This window comes from Rattus rattus, chromosome 2 (assembly GCF_011064425.1).
Source record: "Rattus rattus isolate New Zealand chromosome 2, Rrattus_CSIRO_v1, whole genome shotgun sequence".
NCBI lineage: Eukaryota > Metazoa > Chordata > Mammalia > Rodentia > Muridae > Rattus > Rattus rattus.
In genome coordinates, this window is record NC_046155.1 from 120,878,171 (window position 1) to 120,905,857 (window position 27,687).

The 27,687-nt window shown below is 48.7% G+C and overlaps 1 protein-coding gene across 1 annotated transcript in view; it reads right to left on the reverse strand.

Annotated features, from left to right (window-relative positions):
- Window positions 1-8,771: 8,771 nt before the first annotated feature.
- Abhd2 (abhydrolase domain containing 2, acylglycerol lipase) overlaps window positions 8,772-27,687 on the reverse strand; it is a 57,623-nt gene continuing 38,707 nt past the window's right edge. Inside the window, exons 4-9 of the mRNA XM_032893386.1 lie at window positions 20,649-20,832; window positions 18,195-18,287; window positions 15,047-15,157; window positions 13,049-13,118; window positions 10,852-10,936; window positions 8,772-9,215 (exon numbers count right to left, since the gene is read on the reverse strand). Coding sequence (XP_032749277.1) covers window positions 9,019-9,215; window positions 10,852-10,936; window positions 13,049-13,118; window positions 15,047-15,157; window positions 18,195-18,287; window positions 20,649-20,832 — 740 coding nt within the window. The 3' untranslated portion in view covers window positions 8,772-9,018. The remainder of the gene's footprint in view (window positions 9,216-10,851; window positions 10,937-13,048; window positions 13,119-15,046; window positions 15,158-18,194; window positions 18,288-20,648; window positions 20,833-27,687) is intronic.

Below are 27,687 nucleotides of genomic sequence, written 5' to 3' on the forward strand. Positions count from 1 at the left end.
GGACATCATAACAAGAGAACCCAATGGCTTTGTGAAGGAGAATCCACGGAACTTGGGACCCATTGAGTCTGCTCTATTTGTTCACACTGCCCCCTGCTGGCCTTGCTTTGGCACAGCCAGAGGATGTGGACAGGAAAGGTGGAGGTGATGTACAATGGAGCTGCCGTTAGCCCTCTCTGGGAAAGTGGTGCTGCTCCATTAGAAGGTGTGGGGAGACTGTAAATGTTAAAATCTGACTTGTTTGGCCCCATAAGATCTGAGCCTTCCTTTATCTGTGATTCGACAAGGGTCTCACCTTCCTGCGCTAATGCGATAGAGGAAGGACAATAAAATATCTTGAAAGACACAGGGACGGGAACAAAGAGCCATGGGTTTTATGACAAACATTTGGCCCATATAATGACATCCTTATGGAAACATCTGGCCAGGAATCTGGCCCCAAACGGGAGCAGGATATGAGTTGGCAGACTGCAGTTATGGATTTCTGCACTCCTTGTGTGAGCCTTCAGAGAATGTGGATAGCAGACTCAGGAAGCCAACTGCCCAGGCACGGGTGGAAAGATACTCCTTGCTTCAGCGAGACCGTGAACCGTGTTGGCCATTGCTGAGAGCCCAGAGTTCACTGGGTGACTCTGGAGTAGGCTGGTGCTGCCTGGGTGGGGAGGGCTCCTTACATCAAGCCAGCCGGGAGAAGAGATGGAGACAACCCAGAGGAGGGCACTGGACCATCTCTGCTCCTGTTTCTCAGGGTGGGGAGAGCACAGGTCTGATGCTGAAGAAAAATCAGTAAGTTAGATCTGGAAGCTTGCAGGCGTCCCTGACACTTGCAGAATCTCCATTCAAGGGGGTGCTTCCCTCCCAGGAAGTGAGCATTGCCCCGTTTGGGAGACTGTCAGGAGGGCAGAATCTGAGGCTCCACCCAGATTTACCAAATCAGAACTGCATTTTTAAGCAAGACTTCCAGGGCACTGCCCATTCAAGAACCTATTAAAGCTTCTAATAGAGAAGCTCGTAACCTCTGCCCACCAGGATCCTTCGGGGAGTAGGAAGGTTTAAAGTTATTCTGTCATGGCCCCAGCCACATCCATGGGAAATGTTAAGTATAGTGTAACATGAATACTAGAAAAGATGATTTTACTTTTTAAAGTATGTGTGTGTACGTGTGTGTGTGTGTGTGTGTGTATGTATGGTGAGTGTGTGTGTGTGTGTGTGTGTGTGTGTGTGTGTGTGTGTGTGTGTAGGTGAAAAAGGGTGTTGGATCCTGTTCAGCTGGCCTTTCAGGCTGTCGTGAGCTGCTTGTCTGATGTGGGTACCGGGAACTGAGCCTGAGTCCTGTGCAAAAGCAGTCAGTACTCTTGACCACTGAGTCATCTCTCCAGGCCCAGGAATCCAATTTTTAAATTGTGCTTTATTCAGAGAGTGGAAGATCTGACAAGGCAGTGGATTTAGCATCTTTACAAAGCTGCCTGACGTTCCTCTCTAACCAGCGGGTGTTATGAGTGGGAAGGAAGTATGCAGACGGTCTTTGCAGAGCTCAGCCCTGCCTCTCTGGTAAGGTGTCCCACATTTCTGAGGTTCTTGACGTCTGTGCCTTTCTTGTCATTAGCTCTTGTTCTCTTTCCCCACTCTCTGGCTATCTGGGACTTTGGCAGTTTCTTGAAACACAAGTCTAATTACTGCTTTCTGCTATCAACCTCGGAATCCCCCAGGGGCACCTGGGCTGTGTATGGTTGATGCAGAACAAACTATTAACAGTTTGTGTTAAGCTAAATTTGAGGACTCCTTTCTACAAAAGAGAATACAAATGTGTCTTTACACTCTCGGACATACAAATGCCACCGTCTGTCCCTCCCGTCTCCCCTCAGTAGGAGCACTGAGGAGCCTGCTTATGAAAAGTACAATTTAAAAATGCATTCATTCTGTTGGAGAAAGAAGAGTCACTGGCCACAAATGCGAGGAGGTTGCCCAGCAGAGGTGTGGCAAATGACAAGCTGTTGGGGACCGAGTCTCCTAACAACCCAGACCTGAAATCTTTTTCCGTTTTAATTTTTTTTAACTTGGCTCTTTTACATGTACGAGTGTTTCACCTGACGGTGCGTCTGTGCACCACCCGCATACAGTTGAGTGTCAGATCCCCTGGAGCTGGAGTTACAGTAACTGCCACATGGGTGCTGGGAATTGAACCTGGGTCCTGTGAGAGAGCAGTCAGTGCTCTTAACTGCTGAGCCACATCTCTAACCTGGCAGTATTTTTTTTAATCCCATATTTTATTTTATTATTTTATGGTTTTAGTGCTGGAGGCTGGGCCAAGCCATTGTACTTGCTAGGCAAGTACTTGATCGCTGAGTAAACCCTGAATCCTTTAGGAATATCCTTTACAAGTTGCTTTCTTAGGTCAAAACTGAGTGTCTGCCATGACTTTATCTGTATAAAATCAAGGTCCATAATTAAAAAAAAAATAGCGTATGTTTTGTAAGTGACAGGAGATTTGAGAATTCTGAAATGCGATACTGGGCATCTTGGGTCTTAGTGGCCTACACCTTCCAAAGCCTACACTCTCTCCACTCATCCCCATTTGTCAAAGGATTTGCAGAAAAAGGGTTTGGAGGAAGGCTCAAGCGTAAGGTGATACGACTCTCCCTGCTGAGCCAGCGCTTGGCCCTTTGCTCAGGTTAAGACAGATCTGAGGGAGAGACAACCATGACCACCAAGCTGGGAGTGCTAGTCAGGCCTCTAAACCAGTGCCTGAGGGCAGAGGAGGAAGGTCAGGAATTTAGGGGCGAGAGGAGCCTGTGAGACCCTTGTCTCAAGAAAGCAAAAGGAAGCAGAGAAGGAGCCACGACTCCTGAGCAACCCACCCAGCCTGACACGGACTCCCGTGATGCTCGCTCGGCCGTGTGTAAGCACCTGACTGGACAGGCCCACGAGCTGCACACGACCACCATCTCCACCTTGCCCCGCATCTCTCTGCATGGCTCAGATTAGGAAGTGACGGGAAAAATGTTGCTACCTTACTTCCGATTCTTGGCTTGCTTCCCTGGAGAGCATGGGTTTGTGTGAACTGGCCATATCCGGTATTTATTTGCAAGGTTGGCTTAACATCACTCGGGAGAGGAGATTACTGTTCTGCATGTTGCCACCAAGCCCCATGCTTTGATGGAGACACAGGATCTACGTGTGTGTATGTGTGTGTGTGTGTGTGCGCGTGTGCGTGTGTGTCTGTGTCTCTGTGTGTGTGTCTGTGTGTACACTCATGTGGAAGCTAGAGGACACTGGATGGATGTTTTCCTCTACTGAGCTCTCCCTTGTTTTTGAGACAAGAAAGTGCAGTTCTCTTCAGATGGGAAGAGCAGCCAGACAGTAGACCCCAGGGGTCCTCCCATCTTTGTCTTCAAGCTGCATGAGCTACCCCCCCCCCCCCCCCGCTTGATCTGAACTGAGGCCCCCAAGCTTGTGCAGCAAGCACTTTATCCCCGGGGGGCCCCAGATGCACCCCCCTTTTTATGCAGACAACCCTCACTAGTCAGAGCACACCCAAGCACTCTACATTTTTTTGTCTTTATTTATTTTTTTTAAGTAAAGAAATTCCATTGAATCGAAGATAACAAAATTACAGTTTTTGTTTGTAATGATCTTTGCTCACCACCACAGATTCAGAAGTAATGTGAAAACATAAAATAAACAAGGACGCCATTGCTTAGTATAACTTCTTAATAAAGGTAGATATCCTCATATTTAGAAAAAGTTGCATTGCTAATTGCAAGTCCGAAACACCTGCTGCTGGAGGAGTCAAAGGACCCAGCAGCACAGGGGCTTACGGAGCATGAACTCCAAAATACAGTATTTCCAGGGCAGCATCTGGAGTTCCGTGAAACCCAGAGAGAACAAAACAAAACGCATTAGAATCAGGAATGTGAAAGTGATGGTTCTCAAAAAAAAAAAGAAAAAAAAAATCAATCTGGAAGCAGACCTGCCACCGTAAGACTGTGGTCAGTGGGAGTCTACCTGGGAAAAGGAGGGAGGCGAACCGGCCCCTCCCCCGCCCCAGCCCTGGTCACTAAGGCAGCGGCAGTGGGGGAAGAGTTGCACGCTCAGGTACAGTGAAGGTCTGCCTGAGGCTGCGGGAGAGAGCCAGGTCACCCGGAACGGGTGTGGAGAGGTAACAGGAGTCTACACGGATTTGTGCTTTAGGAAAACTAAAGAGGCCAAAATGAAGACCAACGTGAGTTTAGCTCCTATAGCCAGGAACTATATGAGAGCAGCCCTGGGAGAGCGGTGGTTGGCCCTGGGGACCAAGGAGGTCAGCAATGATTTTAGGTGATGTTGACTGCTCTGTGTGTGGTCTGGGGGCACAATGCCCACTGAGACTAAGGGTACTTCTACAGCGCTAGAAGTGGACTGCCCCCAATTTATGGCAACAGAAGGTTTCTTGGCTAATGGGGACCAGTTATGGATTTCGCTAATTGACAGGAGTCTGGTAAAAAGTTGTGAACTTTCTGAAACTTGCCATGTCAGTCTTAATCTACCAATTAGAAAGGGATTTCAGCTTCTTCATTAGGCATTGAAAGCTCTACCTACATATATGCTAGGAAAAACAGCTGGAAAACATGGCAGATGGACTCTTCCAAAAGAGACAGCTGTCTATGCTCTGGTGTCTGGGGACTGTTGGCAAGCTGTACTCAGTGGCCTGTTTCTAAGGACCACTTCAGGCGGATGCTGGGCTGTAGCACCTGGAGGCAGCAGGGCTGTCAGAGCAGCCTTTGCTCTGGATGCCGTTCTGGTTCCTTAGCCAGCAGGGGCCTGCTCCTGTGTCCTTAGCTGTAAATATAGTTTAGGACAATTGACCCCAGACAGATACAGTCCTTTGCTTAGAAAACAGGTAGAAGAAACCTGAGTCCTCAATGGCTTGGCCTCTTAATGCCAAGCAGGCCCCTTTTGGAAGCATTTGAGTGATCTAATGTGGCTTTGAAAGAGAGTAAGGCCAAGAAGACGGGTGGAGGGGCTTGTTCTCGATCACTCGTGTTGTTGGGGTGAGAGGTGGGGTGATGTCATAGGAGCCTCCAGGCCACCTGAGGAAATTCTCTGGTTTGGCTGTGGCTTTACTTCAGACTTTCATAGCAGAAGTGTTTGAATTCTTATGCCACAATATTGTCATACCAGGGGATTTTCTAGAGGCAAGTTAAGGCTTTCTGGGTAAAGAAAACAATTCCAGATGATACTGAGACAGGATGCTGAAGTGACATGCTTCCTAAGAACTCTCCCGTGTGCCTAAAGGAAGAAAATGCAGGCAGTTCCTTCAACTCCACAAGTCCTGTCCCCACCCTCCATCCCCCCTTCTTCTTTTAAAACTGTCACTCAAGTCAGGATCAAGGCCACAGGAAAAGAAAAGCCTCTCACATCTCTAACACCTGCTTCCGGGGCAAACATAAACACATGTTCTGTACCTCCGGAGCTGGCAAACTCTATCTCAAGTCAGTTGCTTACAAAGAGAGCTCTTATCCGGATGCAGCCAGATAAAATCCGCTACCCAGACGCTTCAGCTGAGTTCAGAAACAGCCTGCACAGGAGGGACTTCTGTCTTGGCAACCATGCACATTTTGCCTGGTCACAATGAAGGCTGGAGACGCTCTCCTCATGACTGGTGGCCCTCGCCTGCTCCAGTCACAGGACTACCCTCAGAATAGCAAGGAAACGGTCATAACGGTGAAGACTAGGAAGAGAGGTCAAAGACAGGGCCCTGGATGCTGTCTTGGGTCCTAACTCGGAGAGGCTGAATGCACACGCTCCTTCTCTCTCAAGATGAACTTAGGGGTTGGGATTCGCCCCTTCTAGGTCAACCTCAGACACACTTAGAGATGACAGAGGGAATGATTCACAAGGTGAAACAGCCTTAGAGACGATGTAGAATGAGGTAACGGGTTCAGAGAGGCGAAGTGACCTGAGTCAGAGTCAGCGGGGATGAGAAACTGGGTCTCCTGACCCTGGCTCTGTAACACCACGTGAATAAAGGAAGACACCCTTACAGTAGATCCTACGGTTCTGTGAGTATAAGATGTCACAGAAATAAGAGGAACACACTGACAGGCTTTCCACCTTCACTCGGCTCTGGCAGGAAAGGACGGGTTTTCAGTCTGCAAGCCTCCCTGCTAACTGTGCAGTTTTGAGATTTTTTTCCAAGCTAGGTAATCCTAATTTGACTGAAGTTCATGTTTTCCAATTATTTGCGAGGTTGGGAATATAACTGGAGTAATATAGGTGCACTCCCCACTTGAGTCTGAATGTTATTCCTGCCACAGAACTGTCTACATCTATGTAATTTATACCTTGATTTAAAAAACAGAATAAATGCTCTCTAAAAATTAAGGCTTTGGTCCAAGTAAGTACTTGGTAGCCAGCAGACAGGTCACATCATTATCAGGAATGGATGACTCTGGGAAGAAAACAAGGAAGCCCAGAGGAAGGAAAGTGGCTGACCCACATAGAGGGCCGTTTCCTCATTCATTAGTCAAGCTGGCACCTCCACAGCCATGCCTCTGTCCTCTCAATCTGGGTCAAACAAGAATTTCCCTGTCCGACTGCCATGGTCACGGTCTCATTTCCATGTCTGAGAGCCCAAAGCTTGAATAAAGAGCTTCAGTTGATTTCATGTGAAGCAAAATGGAACGCCAGTGCCATTCAGAGTGACGCACTAAGGAGGCCTCAGCTGGCACAGGTCCCTTCCCCCAGTCCCAGGGCTGGGTCTCCAGGAGTGTGGCAGCACTGCCTCTCCCCAGCAGGCCTCCAGGGCTGTGCACGGACCAGGCTCCCAGTACAGCCTCCCACCTGCTCCTAAAGTGACTACAGGGCTGACTTTCTCTGAAGCAGGTGGCACCCAAGCCGCTGCTTTGCCAGGACTTGGGAAGAGATGACCTCGGGCAAGCGGAGGGAGCCCCTCACTTCCGGGCACAGCGACTCAGCTCTATGGCCTTATTGCTCTCATTACAAGTCTTCAGGGACGAAGGCAGTAAGCAGGAACTATGTGTGAGTCTTCTAGAGTATAGCTGTGGTAGGGTGGAGGGAAAATCGACAGAGGAGGATTCGCTTCCAAATTGAGGGATGAATGATAAAGTGCCAATCTGTGCTAAGAGAAATGCAACAGAGAAATGGCCACCATTAGAGGGGCATAGTGACAGGATTTGGTGGGTTTGAGAAATAACAGCCAAGAGCAGACAGGAGGCCACAGATATCTCAGTGTCCGGAGAGAATGACTACTGATGACTGGGGTGATCTAGTGATTGTCAGAAAACAGTGCTCCATGTACAGGCTTCCTATCAGTCTCTCGGGCCAGTGCCCATGCTCTATTCCATCCCAGCCCCGAGGTGTTCAGCTGGTTCCTTTAGCAGCCACACAAACCCACACCTACATCTCAGTCTGTCCTGGTGCCAATGGAGACGAAGCAGAACAAACAGTGATGCATCCAGGCCATTCACCCATAGTCGGATTCAATTCCCCAGAGCAATGGACTTTCCAAAGTGCAGGTTCTTAGGGACTCAAGTACCACAGGGTTCCAGAAGGGCACTTGAACCCTAGGGTGAGAAGTCTGCTTGAGAAGGCATTTTAGAAAGATCTACCCAACAGACAACACACAGAGTCTATTTAAGTATAAACCAATCTTCAAAAGAACACCCCTTTCTCTTAGCCGGAAATACACTTCTTCAAACTCACATCCAACTTTTGGGTTTTTTTGTATCAATTAAACCTTGGGGAGGGGGTTGGGGATTTAGCCCAGGGGTAGAGTGGTTGCCCAGGAAGCAAAAGGCCCTGGGTTCGGGCCCCAAACCAAAAAAAAAAAAAAAAAAAAAAAGAAAAGAAACCTTGGGTAGAACTGGGATAAAAAACTAAAAATTACAAGAGAGTGATTAAGACTCTCAAATCTCTCTCTATGAAACGGGGAGGGGGAAATGCAGTGAATGGCATTTACATGATCAGCCTGGAGGTGGAACCCGGGCGTCCCTGGAAGGATGAACTGGTGGTCATCGCGGCAATCTACCTGGTCCAATCCCCCACTTACTAGGGGAAGAGAGTCAAGTCCGAAGGGACTTAGCCAGGGTCATACAGCCGGGAGAAGCAGAGCCAGGGCTCAGCTCCGACGTCTTCTCCCCTTTAGGGAGATCACAACACAAGGGCAGCCATACAATAGGCTGCTTTGGAGGTCTCTGGGAGCAAAGAGACACTGTGGCTTATGAGTGGCAATTAAAGGAGCCACCGAGATCTTTCTAACTTAAAGGCGTAGGAGTATGGTGTTTCCCTCAGTTTGCTGGATGATGAGAATTCCCTGGGGCACTTGTCAAAAATTAAAATCCCCAGAGCCCTTCCCGAACCCACTGAGTCAGCCTCTCTAAGGGGAGGGATCTGGGAGGCTGAATTTTTAGACAAGTGCCCCATGCAACTCTCAGCAGCAGCAAGACGAAGACAGAGGTGTCTCGGGAGACAGTGGGAAGGAAAACTTGGCTTTTGATTCAGAGAACTTCCTTTGCTTCACAGGCAAAGCTCAGGCGCAGGAAGCCCCAGGTTCTCGGACTCCCAAGCTGAGTGATGTCCTCAGCACTAGAGATGTGACTTCCTGGTGGGGACTCTGGTAGGGCGCCTACAACCATCACAAAGTGACGTACATCCTTCACTGTTCTCAGGGAAAGGCCTTTGACTGGCAAAGCAAAACTGTAGTTCAGACTAGCTCCTTCGTAGGAAAACTAGATGTTACTGGCTGTGAAAGCAATCAGACACTGAAACTCGACAGAAGGGTGAGAATCTTGTAGCTTGTCACCATGGCTAACAATGCAATGGAGAAAACCCGTAACTAAGCACAAAAATAGCCTGGAGCTCCCAGGGAGAGCCGCCTACTTTAGACAGGTTGCATGATGGGTAACCCCCCACTGATGGTATGAGGTCAGATCCAGGTCACTGGGAGACCTGAAACAGCCGTCAAAGAGACGTGGGTTCCAGAGGAGGGCCGCTGGAGCACGCCAGAGTCCGGAGGCCTCATTCTAACTCGGCCTCCATCTGCTCCGTGTCTGAGCACTGGGACTTATTCCTTTCCCACTGGCAAATGGCATTGGCGTACTCCACCACCAGCTTATCCATCCACGTCAGCGGCTCTGGGAACAGCACGGAGCCCTCGAAGAAGCCCAGGTGGCCCCCATGCAGGGGCAGCACAAACATGACATTTTCCCGTTTCTCTGTAGGGGGAAAGGCAGCAGAATTACAACATCCTATAACTCCAAGCTGGAGGCCTGAGCATTACTCAGAGGTACCTAAGTGGGTATCCAGCCCCTGTGTATTGTGCTGTCTCTCTCAAGTGGGCAGGCAAGTCAGCAGGGACTCACAAGTTTGGTGTAGAATGGGCAAAGGGGTTGGGGGCACAGCTCAACCGTAGAACAGTGCCCAGCATGTGAAAACCCCCAGAGTTCAGTCTCCAGCACTGCCAACACAAGGAAATGAAACCCGGTTCATAGAATGGGTATCAGCTTCAGAGATCCTTAGAACACGCACTTAAGCTCTACAAACCTGAGCTGCATCCTGACCCCCAAATGACTGATTAAGTTAAAATCTTAGGGCTGAGAAGAAGGGAACCAACACCTTGTCGGTGATGCTGAAATGCCCCATCTGACTGGCCACGCTACCCAACTCTGTGTGCCTGGATTACTCAGGATATTTTGCTGAAATGCAGATTCTGGATAGTTAACTGCAAGGGAGGGAAGGCTCAGAGGATGGAGGAGTCACAGCACCAAAGAGAAGAAGGAGAACTCAAGGCAGAGTTTTCTCAGGCCCAGCAGCGATCTTCAGGACTGAGGCTCAAGCTGCAAGGTGCGTTAAAAGATGCCCAGGCTCCTGGGCCATGTGCTAATGGATGGGAGCTGAGGGCAGGAAGCTGGACCTTGGGTCCTTATGTAAGGTGGTCTCCATGGCTACTGGAGAGGTGTCTAGAAGATGCAGGGGAGGGGTGGGGGGCAGTGGACTCGGCTCTTTTCTTGTTCCCTCCCTCTATTCTTCCCGCCTAGTTGCTATTTTGGACATTTCTGTGGGTTAGCATTTGTCCTGTGGATGTTATTTTGGGTCCAGAAGGAGATAGGTGCTGTTGCACATGGCTGAGTGGGCCATTCTGTGGTGTGCTGGGAGTCTGTGGGTGGCTGGGGGTTGACAGGAGATCGCTTCTATCAAGTAACGGGCTCCCCCACGAGGCCTTTCTCCTGAGCAGCGCATGAGCGCTGTCAGGTGGAAGCCCTTCCTCTGCTCTCTTATCTACTCCTGCAGCTGGGGGCCAGGGAGAGGAAACAGTTCTTCCTTTTAGGCTGCTGTATTTCCAGAGGAAATGTAGTCACAGGACTGTGGAGATGGCATCCTGAGATCAGCAATGCAAATAACACAGTGACTGAACCTCCAGCCTTCCCTCTCTGCCTTCCCTGTAGTGGTGACCACAGGATGGACTGAGCCTGCACAGCGTTTCCATGAGCAGTGTTCACTGCCATTCTTCCAGCAGATGGAGAGGCTGCCATCAGAGGCAGCAGAATTGGCTTTGTTTGGTTTTGCTGTTTAGGACAAATTTTAGTTCTAAATATCTCTTTAATTCTCTCGAGCCCCGAGACAACGCTGCTACCGAATACTCTCCTGGTGATGGACATCAAGGGTCCTGTCTCCTGCACCAGGAAGGAAGCCTAGAAGGTGTACCCAGGGCCTTTTGCAACCTAGGACTGTGTCGTGCATGAGCCGCGCCTCTCTCAAGAGGCTTGTCTCCATATGCTGACAGTCACTGAAAGTGACAGAATTTACAGTAGTAATCTGTTGCACGGCTGGGGAAAGTGAGAAGAAACTCACCTGAGAGAGACTTTGGAATGGTTAGAAGGCTTTCGTGCACCAAGGGGTCGTCAGCAGCATTGACCAGCATGAGAGGCACGTATATCTGCAGGAAGAAGGTAGACTGGAGTTAAACACCCGCCCCCTGCCAGATGTGCCCTCGAAGTGAGGGAAATGCTCACAGCTCAGCTTGCTGGGTTAGAACCTTAGGGATGTCCCATTGTCATTGGCAGTGAGATGAGTGACAGGTCTACATTGATCACTGCTGGGCACCAAGCACAGGAGCAAAGCTGCCAGTGTCCCAGGAGACTTGCGTGCTCAGAGAAGACAGGGCAGAACTCAATGACACTCAGCTTTTCTGATAATCTTTCGTGCTTCAGATTAGCCACGCCCTTCAGAAAATGATAGCATCAAGGTCTCTCTCTCTCTCTCTTTCTCTCTCTCTCTCTCTCTCAGCTTACATTGTAAAAAAGAGAAGTGTAGTGCATTCCATCAGAGAGAAAGGAGACCTTCTAGAAGAATCTTTTTTTCCATGTGGAGAGGTTTAATGGGAGAACGAGACAAAGGGGAAAGACAAGAGAAAGAAGAGAAAGAGCTAGAAGAATCTTAACAACGCAAACACTGTGGGAACGAGATATGAACATTTATTATCTTAGCACTTGGGAGGTGGAGGCAAAAGAATTGTGTGCTCAAGGCCAGCCTGGGGTGGATGGAGATATATATATATATATATATCCTATTTAAAAAACACACAGAAAAAACCCACCACCAAGCGTTAGAGATGTGGCTCAGTGGCAGAGCCCTTACCTGGAAAATGAAGGGCCCTAGGTTCAATACCTGTTTCAGCCAAACTACACAAATAAATAATAGTGGCTGGTGGATTAGGGAGCTCTGGGCAGGCCTGTGTTCAATATGCACATGAGAAAAACAGAGAACAGCGCCTCCTGTTGGTGAGGGTGTAGGTAGTGCTGACGGGGCACACAGACTGTCCTCAAGTGTCATCCTGACATAGTGAATAGCTGTGCTCTCCTAGAACTGGTGTGTCAAGAGCATGGGTGAATGATGATGGACCTGTAAGACAGCCACAGAACAGTAATTCACAACCATCCCCGTGAGCTGAGGACAACAGGTAGACACTGGAAATGAGCTGCAGGGGGTGTGTGTGTGGGTGCAGGGAGAGAGAGAGAGAGAGAGAGAGAGAGAGAGAGAGAGAGAGAGAGAGAGAGAGAGAGAGAGATATGGCTCAGCGGTTAAGAGCACTGACTATTCTTCCAGAGGTCCTGAGTTCAATTCCCAGCAACCACATGGTGGCTCACAGCCATCTGTAATGAGATCTGATGCCCTCTTTTGGTGTGTCTGAAGACAGCTACAGTGTGCTCATATATATGAAATAAATCTTAAAAAAAAAAAAAACTTAGTAAACACAAGGTTTACTGTAGCTGCTAAAAGAAATTATATTTATTTGTGTGTCTGTGTGCACACATGTGCTCACGCATGCAAGGTCAGAAGACAAACTGTGAAGTTAATTCTCTGTATCTACCATGGTTTTGAACTTAGAACACCAGACTTGGTGGCAAGCACCCCCACCTGCTGAAGCTATCTTGCTGGCCTCCTTTTTCTTTTTTTGAGGTGTGATCTAGCTACATAGCTCTCTCTGGCTGGGTGCTTGCGATGTATTCCATGCTGGACTCAAGCTCACAGCAATCCTCCTGCCTCAGCATGCTGGGGTTAGTTACTCCAGGTGTGAACTCCATGTCTACTACATGTCTAGAAGGCACACCCCTTATCTCTTTGATGCACAGCTCCATCTGTTTCGTTCTGTGCTTGCCGGATCATGGCAAGAAATGTGGGAGTTCAGCCCTGGGCGGCATGTTAATAAAATACATGTGGCCACAAGAAAGGGTCTAGGGCGGAAAGACACCCAGAAGGACCTCCCGTGAAACCACACCAGAAAACAGGCAATACTGTACTGCGAAAGGATGTCTAAGGGTGAACTGGTTGCTGCAAGCCATTCACAGACTTGAGAGAAGCCTGCTCTGAGCACAGCTCTGGGATTTAGACTGTGCCAGTCACAGAGAGGACAGCTAGCTAAGTGACAGTTCAGCTGCCATTATGCTAGAGTGGGGCTCAGTGGGTCCTGGCTCTGCTTCTGCCCCGAGACTTAGGAAAGGTAACAGTGGCTGCAGTGACAGTGATTCCGAGAGGGGCCGCCACTCACCCTGTGCAGGTACCTCATGCAGCTCTCTTCCTCATAATATTCCTTCAGGGAGTTATAGCCATGGAACTTTCTGGAACACAAGCACACGCAAAGGCAAAACAACATCAGTTACAAGACGGAGCTGAAGAGCCTCCGGTTTCCACACTAACTCTCTGCAGTGGCAGGAGCCACACAGGCCGTGACTTCACTGTGGTGAAGCTCCCGCACTAAAATGGACAGAGCTGACTCCAGAGTTTGGTTGGAGTCGGAAATGTGGGCTTAGGAACTGGATTCAAATTTTGGCTCAGCCACTTTCTGGTTGGGTAATCTCAGGCAAATGCTCGGGTTTCCTGGGCATTGGCTGTTTCACTGTAAAGTGGATCAAAGACAGGACCTTCCTTAATGGTGCTATGAGGCTTCTGACAGGGACTGGAGAAATCTCAGTCAATGTTAACTGTAATAATCATCATGGCTGTGACGTCTTTTGAGGCAGTACAAAGCCTTTATCCCTTTGACAGAAACTCAGGTTCGCAGGCACGCATGCACTAGAACTTTCTTTTCAGCCAGGTTACCCCAGAGTGAAAGTGAAATCAAACATGTTCTGGAGAGTAAGATGAGACAAGGAGGAGAACTTGTCCCTGACAAACTGAAATTTAACAACACCAAGGCCTAGAGAGTTCAGCTAGCGGGCTCTAGGGCCCAAATTCTACTGTTGGCCGGAAGACCTCTGAACCCCCGTTTCTTCCAGGGTGGGGCCTCTAGTCTCCGAAGGTGACCTTCTCTTTCAGTTCAGGTCTCTGAGATGTCCTGCCTCCCCCAGAGCTGTGGACCTCTTTCACCTCCAGCCTTCTTAGATACTTCTGGAAATGACCAGGGAGGCTCAGGCTAGACCATTAGGGACCTCTGGTAGGAAGGAGGCTGAGTGCAGAGATTACAGGGCGTGTGACACTGTCCTCTGCACTCTGCCCAAGGCATTCCATCCCTCCAGCCTTACTCTGAGGATGCTCTGGGCTGGTTTGATTATGGGACCATTACCATTCGATACAACTAATGACGAAGACATTAATAGATTAAGAAACAAGAACTGAGGGATGTTTTCTTTTGACCTTAAACTAAGAAGATGGATGGGAAATTTATATTAAATTAAAGTACTCTTTTCCCCCCAATAGGCAGTACAGTAAGTCACATACTGCATCATACGAGGGCTAGGCACTTTTTAGTTTTTTACATACACTAGCAATTCCATTTCTCTATTTGCTTTGCAAAAACAGTAACTGATACCTTCAGGTTTCCCTGGTGTGAAAGGCAAGGGATTCTCATGAAGAAGGGAAGCAGAGGTCTCCTGGCCTCCAGCCTGTCTGAGAGGACCTGCTTGCTTTAGGCTACGTTTAAAGGTGTCAAGGGATTGTAAAATGTGAAAGACAAGGTCTAAGACCAACTGTACAAGTGAAGTTTTCTAACCTCAATTAGAAGGTGCCAGTACCAGCAAAGGTGAGGCCATAGGTGCCAGGGGTCCGGGCAGGAACTGAAGGGATGTGAGAAGGGGGCGGGGTTGTGTCTTCCACCCCATCGACACCCACAGAAAGTGGTTCTGTGTGTCATTGAAACCTATAGGTCTCTTGCTCTACCTTTGGCCATCTCTTTTGATAGAGACTCAGCCATTGAAGTCTGGGTAAACATGCTTATCATGTACAAGAAATATTTCCCTTCACTGTAAAGGCAGAGCTGGGTGGCACTGATCTTGTCCTGTACTGGGGCAGGGCCTACAGTGTACAGATGGGGACCACTAGGTGTGCACTCGTCACCACCCAGTTCAAGCTGCCTGTGCTACATGGGATGGTCATATTTTTTTCCCACTTCCAAGAGATGAGAATTTTCCTATGACTTCCTTTAAGCATTAGATACTTATTACAATGAAAAGAAGCCTCTGAAGCAGGTGGGACCAGGCCATGGCGCTGGGCAGAGCGGACGGCAGCCTCTGGTCTGACACTTGCCCCACAGCACTCCCTGGGGACCCACCTCATCACATTATCATCGATCTGCATCAGGGATGTCGCTGTGTAGAGCCGGCTCAAGTCCGTGTCCTCCAGGCTCTGGGGTTTCTTAACATGGTCTCCAAAGAGAGCTTGTCTAAAACAAGGCACAGACATGAATAAAGCAATGTAAAGGAGAAACCGCCACGGAGCCTGCTTTCCCGTCCACAGGCAGACTAGGAGTGCTAGCTGTCATGGGACCAAGCACTATAGTAAATCAGCCCTCCAGGTTTTTATTTATTTTGGTTTTTGTTTTCCTGTGCTACTGGGGATTGAACCTAGAGTCTTATGCATGCTAGGCAAGCACTCTACGTTAGCCCCAGCTCTTATTTGTTTGTTTGTTTATTTACACATGGTCTCCTGAAGCACAGGCTAATTTCAAATTCCTCACAGAGGCAAGGATGAGCTTGGACTCCTGATTCTCCTGCCTTTACCTCGCACACTCTGGAATTACAAGCATGTGCTAATATGACTGGTTCCTTTGAGCCTGTAGAACATCCACAAGGATGGGAGTGTACAGGAAAATAAACATCAAAGCCTTATTTCCCTTTCAGGGTACCAAGACCTGGAAACTGAGACTAGGTTTCAAGTTGGCACAGGGGAGGAAGCCCAGGAAGGGCCTTTTGGAAGAGTGATGGGCAGCGGACCAAACAGGGTCTAGCAACTGTATCATCATCTGGATAAGTCAGCAGCTCTCCACAGTGTCAGCTGAAAAGCCATACAGTGTCACATTTCAACTAGTTCTAGAATATTCTTCAGAGATCCAAAACCATGGATACTCTAGGATTGGTATTCTTGGAGGGTGGTGGCATGATGGAATGGGATCTCTTTGTGTTGCCTAACCTGTTCTCAAACTCCTGGGCTTAAGCAGCCTTCCTGCCTCAACTCTTTGAGTAGCTTGGATGACAAGAACACGTGCCACCATTCCCAGCTTTGGGATATGTTTGTAACTATGCCATCTCCTGTATGTTTAATCATCTCTAAGTTACTTGTGACACCTAAGACACTGTGAATGGAATGGAAAAAGTTGCTAGACTAGACTAGACTAGACTAAACTGTTTAGGGAATGAGTAAGAAACCAACTTTTAGGTTCGGTCCCCAGCCCAGAAAAAAAAGAAAAGAAAAAAAAAAAAAAAAGAACAAAGAAACCAACTTTTAGATGCGAGCATGATCAGGCTGGCTAGGCCAGTGACCTCCAACCCTCACTGCTCCATGCGTCTGTCTCTGTGGAGGCTTCATGCTTGGTCAAAGAGAATGACCTTCCCTAAATAGAGGATGGTTCAGTCAAGGGTATATAAGCAGCTATGCTCCCCTGCAGGAACCTCTAAACAAGCTGCTCAAGAAATAAACTTGGGGTTGGGGATTTAGCTCAGTGGTAGAGCACTTGCCTAGCAAGCGCAAGGCCCTGGGTTCGGTCCCCAGCTCTGAAAAAAAAAAAAAAAAAAAAGAAAAAGAAATAAACTTGCATCTGTTCGGCACAGACAAGACCTTTGCGGGGCTGACTGAGATTCTGCTGTGGTTTGAACCTGTGTGTCTGTGGAGACAGGAGTGGGTTCAGTATGGCGATCATTTCTACAGTGGGGATTGTCCATGCAGGGCAGGACAATAAAGGCAGGGAGGACAACGGGTGGGGACTTCCCTTCCAAGCTGGCTCTCTCAGTCACGCAGCAGGGGGAGGACTGAGTTTGCTTTGAGGTTTGGCTCGATAGTAGGAAACATTCACACCAGAAATGCAGTGTTCTGGTATCCATTTATAACCTCTCTAAAAGGAGATCAACATCCTTCCTTAGGACTTACTTTTTCCCAAATAAGGTGGCAAGGGATGGAGTTCGTAACTTACAGCTTCCCTAGGATTTCAGTTAGTCTGCTTTCTCTGGTAAACACACCAACATGCCTTCCTAATTTGTTAACAATTGCATAATGAACCCTCATGACTTTTCAGCAACACTCACCCTTCCAGCAAAACAGATCTTCCCTAGGAGGACTCCCTGTCCATTTTAGAAATACAGACATAAGGACTCAAACTTGGCGTCGGCAATCTAACTTCACCCTGTCTTGCTAGAGAGCTAAGTGTCCAGCATGTGACTGATGTTCAAATCACAAGAGCTGAATGGGATCGTTGACTCTGCCATAGCACAGGGGACAGAAGTCTCTTTTTTCTCAACCCATCTGACAAGGACCCAAGGATATGCCTGGCGACTTGTGGTTTGAGGGTCTGCAAGGACTGGCCTTGCTTAGGGACCATGGGAGCCCATCTACAGGAAGCTCAGCTTGGCCTGCAGTATGTGGCTAGACCAGGCTAGACAGTGTTGCTTTAAGCACTAGGGTAGAGGGAGGAGAGTAAGAAGTGGGCACAGGGCTGCCCACCTGTGGGCCTGGCATGCAGAAGGTTCAGCAGGAGGATTGCTTGAGCTCAACTTAATCAACACAGTGAGCTCACATCTAAAACAAACACCTTTGCCCAAAAAAACAACCCCTATGCCCCAAAACGACTAATGGATAAAAAGGACTGAGAAATTAACCATTTAGAATGCCTTTTTCTTAGGGTGATGCCAAAAGCCCCCTCCAAAGTCTGTTTCTTGAGTGCTCCTTGGGTACCAGGCTCTAGGAGGGGTGGAAACATGTCCAGCACACCTGAGGCACAGGACAGACCTGGGAGAAGCCTCAGAAAGGCAGCCTGGTGGGAGAAGGGAGACCTGAGGTGGGTCTTAAGGAATGGGCTGGGCCTAGTGAGCAGCTGCTGGCAAGGACAGAGGCTTGGAGAGGCAAAGGGAGCAGGCCCACATGCTCCAGTCTAGCTAGAGGGGAGGGAAAGTGCCAGGGAGGGGGGCGAGAGAATACAACGGGAGTAGTGGTAACAAAACCATCACAGACATCCCTGGCAGACTCCCGTTGCTTCCCCACTGCTCCAAGGGCTTGAGTCTTGAGCAGGCATGATGCTCTGCCCTGAACCTCCTGCAAAGACCCAGTCCTGGAGCCGTGGACAGAAGCGTCCAGGAGGAAGGCCACCTAAACAGTGACAGGCCACCTCAGCACTGCTCCAACTGGGTGAAGATGGTATGGGAAGGGGTGTCTTGTCTCATCTTAGTGGGAGGTACCAAGGTATCCCCTGAGACAGAAGAGAGGGTCCTTACCTGTGAGACAGGATGATCTTCTTCATGTTGTCAGCCATGAGGAAGTTGTAGAACCGACGACACTGGTCCCACTGCATGAAGGTCTCCTGGGCCCTGCAGGAACCACAGAAAGTTAGACTCTATGATGGTCACGAGGGGCTCTGTGGGGAGTGCAGGCTGGCTTTGGCTCTCGTGTTGGATAACAGCTTTGATGTGTAGCATTCAGATATCTGGGGAGAAGTGAGAAGCCGCAGATCTCTCTGAAGATGACCCTGCAGGAAGCCTCCAAGGTCAGAAAGGCACAGTTGGTTGTTAGAAGCACACCCGGCACCCTCCTGGCTTGCTGAGAACCTACTCCAGTTGATTTTTTTAAAAGTGGGAGAATAAAGGTGTGTGTGATGTGTTCAAAAATGAAAAGCTGAAGCTTCCAGTGGCGAGCAACACACCTTCTGAGGTCAGAAGCCACGATCTTGTATGGGACCTCTGCACTCTGCAGGCACAGAAAGGCAAGCCAGGTCATCACGGGTGGGCCACTATGAACACTCGCCCAATGCCTTTCTTCCTATCCATCAAGTCACAACCTGTTGCTGTTCCACTTGGTTCCTACTCTCTTGACCTTTGACCCCTGTTGTCACCTGATCCAGGTGAGAGTCCATGGCACCTCTCTGAGCTGCTACATCCCACGTGGTTGATGGCAGGCTTCAGCCAAATGTCAACCACGTACTAGAGAATCAGTTTACCTCCCTCCTTACTGTATGGGTCTATGTGACAATAGGCAATTGTGTGTATGTAACTCTTAGGGATATCAGGGAAGGATCGAAAAAGAAGCCCTTCGCAGATCCTAGGTTCCTACTTGCATTCAATCCTTTCTCCCTTAGAACAGCTTACTTTGCTACCTGTGCTGATCATTTACTACCAGCAGATGGCGCTATTGCTGCAAAATATGAGGAAGCTTGGGAAGATTGGGGCACTGAGCAGACAGGAGAAGGAGAGGAGAGGAAGGGAGGAGAGGACAAATTTGTCACAAGCTTCCTATTTATAAAGCCCAGTGCTCTGTGCACACTAGGTTAGCATTTACAGCAAGCTCCCTGTGCTGAAGTCAGGAAGGGAATCTAGTGGTTTCTAACATTAGACAGGAAGCTGCCCATCACACCTGCTGTTGGGTGAAAGCAGGGAGGACCCCACACCTCTAGGCCCTGCTCCCACAGGCCTGGTGGAAGGCTGTCTGTCCTCCTGATTATCCTTTTCTTATCCAAGTGGCCGGGCAGGATGGATTCTAGCTAGCTCTGCTTCATGGGGCATGAGCTGGGAGTTGGATATTTCTCACTGGGCCAAGATACAGGGAGTATGTAGTTAGGGAAGGCTCCCACAGGCCAAGAGGTTAACGTAGTCCTAGAATGCCAGAGCTTAGAGACTGCTCAGGTCACCAAACCCAATGACTGCTTAATGTGGAATCATCTGTGAAAATGGGTCCAAGGCAGATGCCCATGCTTTACCTAATGAGAGTTTCCAGATGTAAGGCTCTGCCAGGCTGAGCTTCTTTCTAACATGATCCCCGCAAGTGATTCTTTTGTTTTAAACCTTCCTTGTTATTATCATGTGTGCAGGATGTTGTGTGTGGGTGAGCGTGCATGGCACACAATGGAGGTCAGAGGACAGCAACTGTGTTTTGGTGATTAAACCTGGGTTAATGACTGGTTAAGACTTACCCAGCAAGCACTTCATCCACTGAGCCATTCTGCCAGCCACCCCAGCAATTCTCAATGAACCAAGACAGCCAATGGCTCACCGGACTGGTCTCTGTGATCCCCTGATCTAACCCACCCTCTTCATTTTCCACTGAACGGTAATGACGCTGTGAACAATTACATCCTTAGCTGGTGCTGTTGTGAGAACTTCACTCACAACCTCATCCTGTAGAGTGTCTGCTGGCAGGGCGAAGGGCTGAGGAAGTGTCTGCTCCCTAGGCCAGCTTCTCTGGAAGGATGGCAAGGATGCCTGAGAGAAGAATCCTTCAGCTGAGGACCTGCTGAGACTTCCAAGTAGCCTCCAACACTCTCTGAGACTCAGTGCTCTTGGACGGAGGGATCTAGGGGTCGCCAGGCCCAGGGGTCAGATACTGCTGTTTGCTGTGTTCCCCTGTTAACCCATAGTTCTGCCATCTTCTGGAAACTCAGACACAATCTAAGACTCGCTAGGGAAGCAGTGGCAGTTACAGTTGCTTTGGCGATCCAATCACAGATCTGATCCTATAATACTATTATGAATCTCAGCCATAGCAGGCCTGCTAGGGTGACATAGGAGCAAATTCATGGAGTCTAAGAGTTGGAGACTTTTGCTCAGTCTGCAAAGTGCTCCCTGGACCTGGTCTAGCTCTATAAACGAGTACTGTCAACTGAAGTGTGTGTGTGTGTGTGTGTGTGTGTGTGTGTGTGTGTGGTGTGTGTGTGTGTGTGTGTGTGACAGATGGCTCACCTCAGCGCGCTGTACCCCTGGCACACACTGACACAGCATAGGACCTTTTCCTGGTTGGCCTGCGTCTCCCCCAAGTATTTGCACACGATGTTACCACCCAGGCTGAAGCCCACGACGACCAGCTGAGTCTGGGGATATGTCTTCTTGATGTAGTTCACCATGGCTCCAAATTCCCACGTGCAGCCTGTGGGCAAAGGGAGAGATCACTCGACTATTTCCAATGCAACAAATAGTGAAGAAAACGCAAGCTGGATGTTGTTACCTGGGGGCCTCCTATGGCCTGGAAGGATGAGGCACGTGTGCATGTGCGTTGAGAAAAGGCAGGTAGGCAGATAGATAGTTTTTTAGCTATGTTAGAAATGCTCTCTTGTGGTAGAGAAAACTGGGTGTTAATAGTGTTTGTGAGCAGATGTACATGTATCAAATACATTTATGATGCTCCTTTAAAGGCGGGTGATTTACTGGTTCAGATGCTCACGGGCACCCAAATAGATTTTCGGGGCGAGCATTAAGCAGCTATGTTCATACAGAGATATAAATACAAGCAAGAGTTAAGCCCTTGAGGATTGATCTGCTTCTTAGCTACAAATTGGGGTGCTATACCCATGTGTACAGTGATTCATGGTGTTAAGAACCCAGAGGATGTTATTTACCGGACCTTCTTGTCAACTCTGGGGACAGAAAGGAGATAAACCCCAAGTCCACAGGGACACCTGGGATGCTCTGCAGGGCTCAGCCTGTTGTTGGTGACATAGGGATAGGGTGGCAAGGGAGGACAACTCATTTTGAAACCCTCAGAGGGGCCTTGTGAATGGAGAGGGTGTTTACTGGTCTGCCTAGGGGGAAATGCTCTCAGCCACTGTCCCTGGGAAGCTGTCAGAGCCAAGCTATGCCTCTGTAGCTTTGCCGAGAGAAAGATGCCGGTGGGCGTGCAGCGGTGCAGGAGTTAGCACATTCGTCTAAGAGTAAGCCCAGACATCAGGGAGCCAAATTAGGAGCGAAACCCAGCAGAGACACTGCTGGACCAGTAGGCGCACACACCATACACACTAGCAGGGGAATGTGCAGGTTCACAGTGGGAATAGGAGCTGCTATTCTGCCATGGGCACGCAAGTCTGATACCCCTGGTCGGCCTATCAGTAGCAGCCGGAATTGGGGAGTCATGTCGGACACCACTTTTAGAGCCTAAAACAAGTCCCTTCTCTCTGTGCTGGTTTGATATGAACTGGAGTCACTTGGGAAGAGGGAACCTGAACTGAGATGATGGCTCCACCAGCCTGGGATGTAGCAAGTCTGAGGGGCTTGCTCTTTCTTTTCTTTTTTTAGATTTATTTTTATTTATATGAGAACATTGTCGATGTCTTCAGACACAGAAGAGGGCATCGGATCCCATTACAGATGGTTGTGAGCCACCATGTGGTTGCTGGGAATTAAACTCAGGTCTTCTGGAAGAGCAGTCAGTGAGTTTAACCACTCAGCTATCTCTCCTGCTCCCCTCCCCTTTTCTGATTAATGACTGATGTGTGAGGGTCCAGTCCACTCTGGGTGGTGCTGCCCCTGGCAGTTGGCCTTGGGTTGCTTAAAAAGCAAGTTGAGTGAGCTATGAAGAGCAGAGCCTTTTGGCCTCTGCTTCAGTTCAAACAGCATCTAGGATCCTGTTTGAGTCCTTGGCTTGGTTTCTCTCAGTGATGAACTATGACCTGGCAGTTAAAAAGTGAAATAAACCCCTTCCTCCCCCAAGTAGCTTTTGGTCATGGTGTTTAGTCACAGCCACGGGAACCTAACGAAGACACATCTATTGTTTTCATCTCTTTCCCTATAGAGGGGTTTTCACGTATCCTACCCTGTTGGCAGAATATCTGGGGGGGGGTAGGACCTAAAGGGTTCAGATGCTCCATGAGGGTCCCCTGGATTGTTCATGTGTACCATGAGGCCTAAGAACTACTTTCCCTAAAGAAGAAGGATTGTGCCTGTGTGTCATAGCTCACTCCTGTCGCCTTAGCATTTGGAGGCTGAAGTGGGTTTGTAGGCCAGCCAGGGAAATATAGTAAGACCTTGTCTGGAAACATAAATAAGGTGAAGCAGGCCTGGTGGCCCAGCTTTGTGACCCACTCCAGGTGCACGCAGGAGTGTGTAGTACGTTGAGGCAGGATTGTATGGGACAGAAGGCAGCCTGATTTCCAGGCTAGCCTGGTTGTATAGCAAGACCTTGTCTCACACAACAAACAATAACAACAAAGTTACCTGCTCTCTTTCCAGAGTTCCTTCCCTTTCTACATGCAGTAGGCAATCTGCACAGATGGGGGCGCTGCTCAGCCTTTTAGAAGCATCTAAAGCAAACCAGAGTAGCCCGCCATTCCCTGCAGGTCCATCCAACACCTAAAGAACAAACAGCTTCCCTCTCCTGTTTCCTTCCCACTTCCCTCCTTCCTAGCCCAGGAAGGTCTGGAATTCACTAGACAGCCCAAGTTAGCTGCCTCTAACTTATGATAATCCTCCTGCCTCTGCCAACAGAGGCTATTACAGGTATGAGCAACCACACCCAGCTTCGGAATCAAACTTTAAATATGCACAGTTGCTTTGTGCTAATGTTCCTTCGCAAAGAGGGAACTGAAAACGTGCTTGCAGGTCATTGTCACAGCAGAAAGCCGGGGTTGGGCTCCCTGGTGGAAGCACTTGCTTGCATGTGTGTGGCTCTAGGCCTCATTCTTCAGCACTGAAGAAAGGCACAAACATCAATCACTGTGTGGGGGGTGCAGCGGGGCACTGTGTGGTGCACTGCGAGGGAACTTGCTCCAAATGCTTGTCCTGGGCCTTGCCCCAAGCCTACCAACTCAGGAGCTCCCGAGGCAGGGGTCACACAGACAGCCTCAGGGTCCTCACTTCAGAGGGTCTGGGTGTGCCATGAGTCTACATTTCCAGTGTGATGATGTCAGGTGACAGTCACATTGTTGGTCTAGGGACTCACTTTGAAAATGACCATCTTAGTTGATAGGGAAGGTGGATGGAAGCCTCCATTCTGTTTCTTTTGTTTTTAAAAGGCTAGTGGAAAAGATGGCCTGTACTACTCATAGGTAAGAACATTTGAATTAAAATAACTAGCATTGTTTTTTGTTTGTTTGTTTGTATCAGGAAGGACCATCAAGTTTGCCAATCTCCAGGACTAGGGAAGTCGCAGACAACAGGCTTGCAGGTTCCCTGTGAATGAGTGCAAGACAGCGCAGAGTGGAACAGAGACCTGGAATGCACTGTGGTGGCATTATTAATGCTAATTAAAAGTACAAGCCTGGGGCTGAAGAGATGGCTCAGTGGTTAATGCACTTGCTGCTCTTGTAGAGGACCCAGGTTCAGTTCCCAGCACTCAAATGACATCTCACAACCATCTATAAATCCATTGCCAGGGGATCTTTTGGCCTTTGTGGGCACCAGGTCTGCACGAAGTGCACAGACATGCATGCAGGCAGAACATCCAAGCATGCTACAGAGATCTGAATAAGAAATGTTCCCCATAGTCTTGTCATTTGAACATATAAGCAACCCCCCCGCCCCAATTGGTGGCACTCTTTGCTGATGTTTAGGGCGTGTGGTCTTGTTGGAAGACACATGTCACTGAAAGTAAGCTTTGAATGTTTAAAGGCTCATGCTTCAGGCTTCCAGTTCAGGATGTGAGCTTTCAACATCCTGCTCTAGCTGCTGTGACTGCCTGCTACCAATGTCCCACCATTATGGATGCTAACTCTGTAGAACCATAAGCCTAAATAAACTCTGCTGTAAGTTGCCTTGGCCATAGCATTTTATCACGGCGACAGAGAAGTAAATACACACATAATCTATTTTTCCTAGTACAGTCCTTAGGGCAGGTGGCACACATCTGAAATTGTAGGACTTGGGAGGTGGATGTAGGAGGAGGAAGAGTTCAGAGCTATCACTGGCCACATAGCATGTTCCAGGCTATCTCAGACCATAGCTTGAGAACCCTGATTCAAAGAAGAACAAAATAAAAAAATACAGTGTTTTGGCCTAGCAATTCCATTTCTGGGAACCTTATGCTGAAGATACAATCATCTATGCGTGCAAAGATACATGTACACGGATGTTCTTGGCAACTGCTGTGTGTAGCAGTGAAGAACCTGGGACGCCCCCCACTCCACCCCATTTCTATCAGCAAGCCATCTTTCAGAGGTACCAAAACATGGTTGCAGGAAAGTGTGCCTGCCACCTCATGTGCACACTTACGTTCAAAAGGGGAATATAAGTGCGCACATATCTAATGGAGCATTTGTGCAAAACTGTGGAAGATACCAAGGGGAGAGTCGTGGGTTTCATATTTAATAATAATAATAAAAAAATCTAGCTAGTTTAAAAATAGAGCCAAATGGGGTTGGGGATTTAGCTCAGTGGTAGAGCGCTTGCCTAGGAAGCACAAGGCCCTGGGTTCGGTCCCCAGCTCTGAAAAAAAGAACCAAAAAAAAAAAAAAAAAAAATAGAGCCAAATGAAGATGCCCGAGGCCGGTTTCGACCATGCTAAAGAGACCCCACACATCAGTAATGCCAGGACAGCAGTTTACGCTGGGGACATTATTTCCATGAGGAATGGTTCCATGGGGATTTATTTAAACTGTTAACAAACCCCCTTACTTCTCAACCATTCCTTTGGATTTCTGCCTAATATCATCCTTGGCTAATTACTCATATCCCTATGCTGTGTTCTAATGTTGAGTGAGCGATTAGATTATAAACTCCAGAAAGATGTCCTTGACCTTGCTCCCCGCTGTATCTGTGAGCCAGAGGCTTAATCGCATGGCCTGAGTGAAGAGATGAGGAGGGAGACATGCCCTGCTGCAGGCTTTCTGTTTGGATCACACGGATAAAGAAACAGAACTGTCAACGGAAGCGATGTGTGCTCCCCTCCAGTGAATGAGTGGGGATGCCGGCCTTTGGGACTTGTGTCTGCAACCCAAGTCTTCGGCCCTGTATCACAAACCTACAGAGGCCTTAGTACTGCAGGGCAGTACTGATCGGCTATTAAAGACTTCCTGTCTCCCGTCTGATCCCTCTTGTAGTACTTGGATTTGAACCTAATTATTTGACACCTGGAGCAGTCACGAAACTTGGATTTGCTACACAACCGAGGAGCAATTACAGCTAATGGTGTAGGCTCTTTGGGAACCTTCATTTCATTAAATCAAAATACATCTGATCTTGATAAAGGGCCAGCTCCGTCCAGTGCTGGAAACGCTGTTGATTGTCTATGCAGAGCAGACACCTAGATCAGGCAAGGGAAGGGTAGTCATGGTGCGTCTGCCTCGTGCCAGGACTGGTCTCCTGGTGGTGCTGGGAACTCCTGACCTCCACGCGAAGCCAGATACTAATGCTCTTAGGCCCACCTGGCTTCTTGGGCTAAGCACAACAGTAATCTGTATGTCCAGAGTGGGGGATTTTAATGGGGTTCTATGTATTTGATCCTTCTGGGATTAGCACCAATAATAAGATTAGACATCCAATCTCACTGCAGCTTTCAAGGGCGAGATGAAATATGAGCCAGCAGCCAGGCTTTAGAGAGACGAACCACACAAGAAAGCAGGACAGTATTGGGAAGAGAATGGGAAAGAGCTGTTGCCTTTTCTTCAAGCCCCGTTCTCTACAGAAAGACAACGTAAAGACTTTCTGAAAGCTGCTATTTCAAAAGCTACTCCTGGGCCAGGGCCATAACTCGGTCGGTAGAATGCTAGCCTACCATGCAGGAAGCTCTGGGTTCAATCACAGCACCACACAAATCAGGTAAGGTGGTACACAACTCTAACTGTAGCACTTGGGAGGTGGGGGCGGAAGGGTCAGAAGTTCAAGGTTTCCCTTGGCAACGAAGTGTGTTCAAGGCCAGCCTGGACTACATGAGACTCTCTCAAAAAACCAATCAGAAACCAAAAGCCATATCCTTAAGTGACATGGACATGACTAAGCATGCTAAAATATACGAACTCAGAGACATGGTGTTCCTGTGCGTGGAGCAGTTGAGTCATGTCTGTGTGCTCCGTGCCAGGCATGGACCTGGCATTTGGTAGGTACACCTCAGGATGTGACGTGAGTAAGAGCAAAGTTTGAATCATGCGCAGTGAAAGCACACGCACTGGTCAGCACCACTGGGCTGCGGGCCGGAAATAAGCACTTGAGTATCTGTCCCACTGGGTTTAACAACATGGCTCGCTGCCAGCGGGTGGCTGGGGCGCAGCAGCCCCTGTCATTTTCAGAGTAAAGGTACTTGACTCATTCCTTACAGCCAAGTGGAAGCCACCCAAGATGAGTCACCAAGGAAGAAAATAGCTGCAGAAATGAAGATAGCTTGCCTTGTCCTTATCTCAGAAAGAAAAGGAATACTGCAAGCTTTGTCGGTCTAGGTACCAAAGGCTTCTTACAGCTGCAGGCTCACACACCTTGCCAGCAGCTCACAGTGCTTTGCTGCCGGTCCTGAAGCTGGGCCCTGCACCTCAGAAAATGTCCTCTAATGTGCTTGGGCATCTTCACTTCCACCTTCTTTCTGTCCCCTTCTCTTGTCTGTCCCTCTTCACAGTGTCCACTGCTTGACTTTTAAGCAGAGGCAAGACAATTCACATTGTTATTCTGGAATCAACACCATCCCTAACTGGGCCTACGTCATCAAAAATGGCAGCTATGACAAGTTTACAGAAGCATCTAGGTTGATGATCTAATCAATTATTATGGGATGGACTGAACAATGGAAACAAAATTTATTGTCTGGGACAAGGGTATAGTTCAGAGGCAGGACATTTACATAGTATGTGCAAAGCCCAGAGTTTGAGTCCCAGTACTATAAAAAGAAAATGAAAAGGGCTGGATAGCTCAGTAGCTAAAGAATGTGTTGCTCTTCCAGAGGTCCCTGGTTCAATTCCCACATCCACATGGTGGTTCACAGCCATCCAGTTCCAGGGGATCCAATGTCCTTTTCTGAGCCTCACAGGCACTAAGCACACATGTGGCACACAAACATAGATGCAGGCAAACACTCACACACATTCTCCTT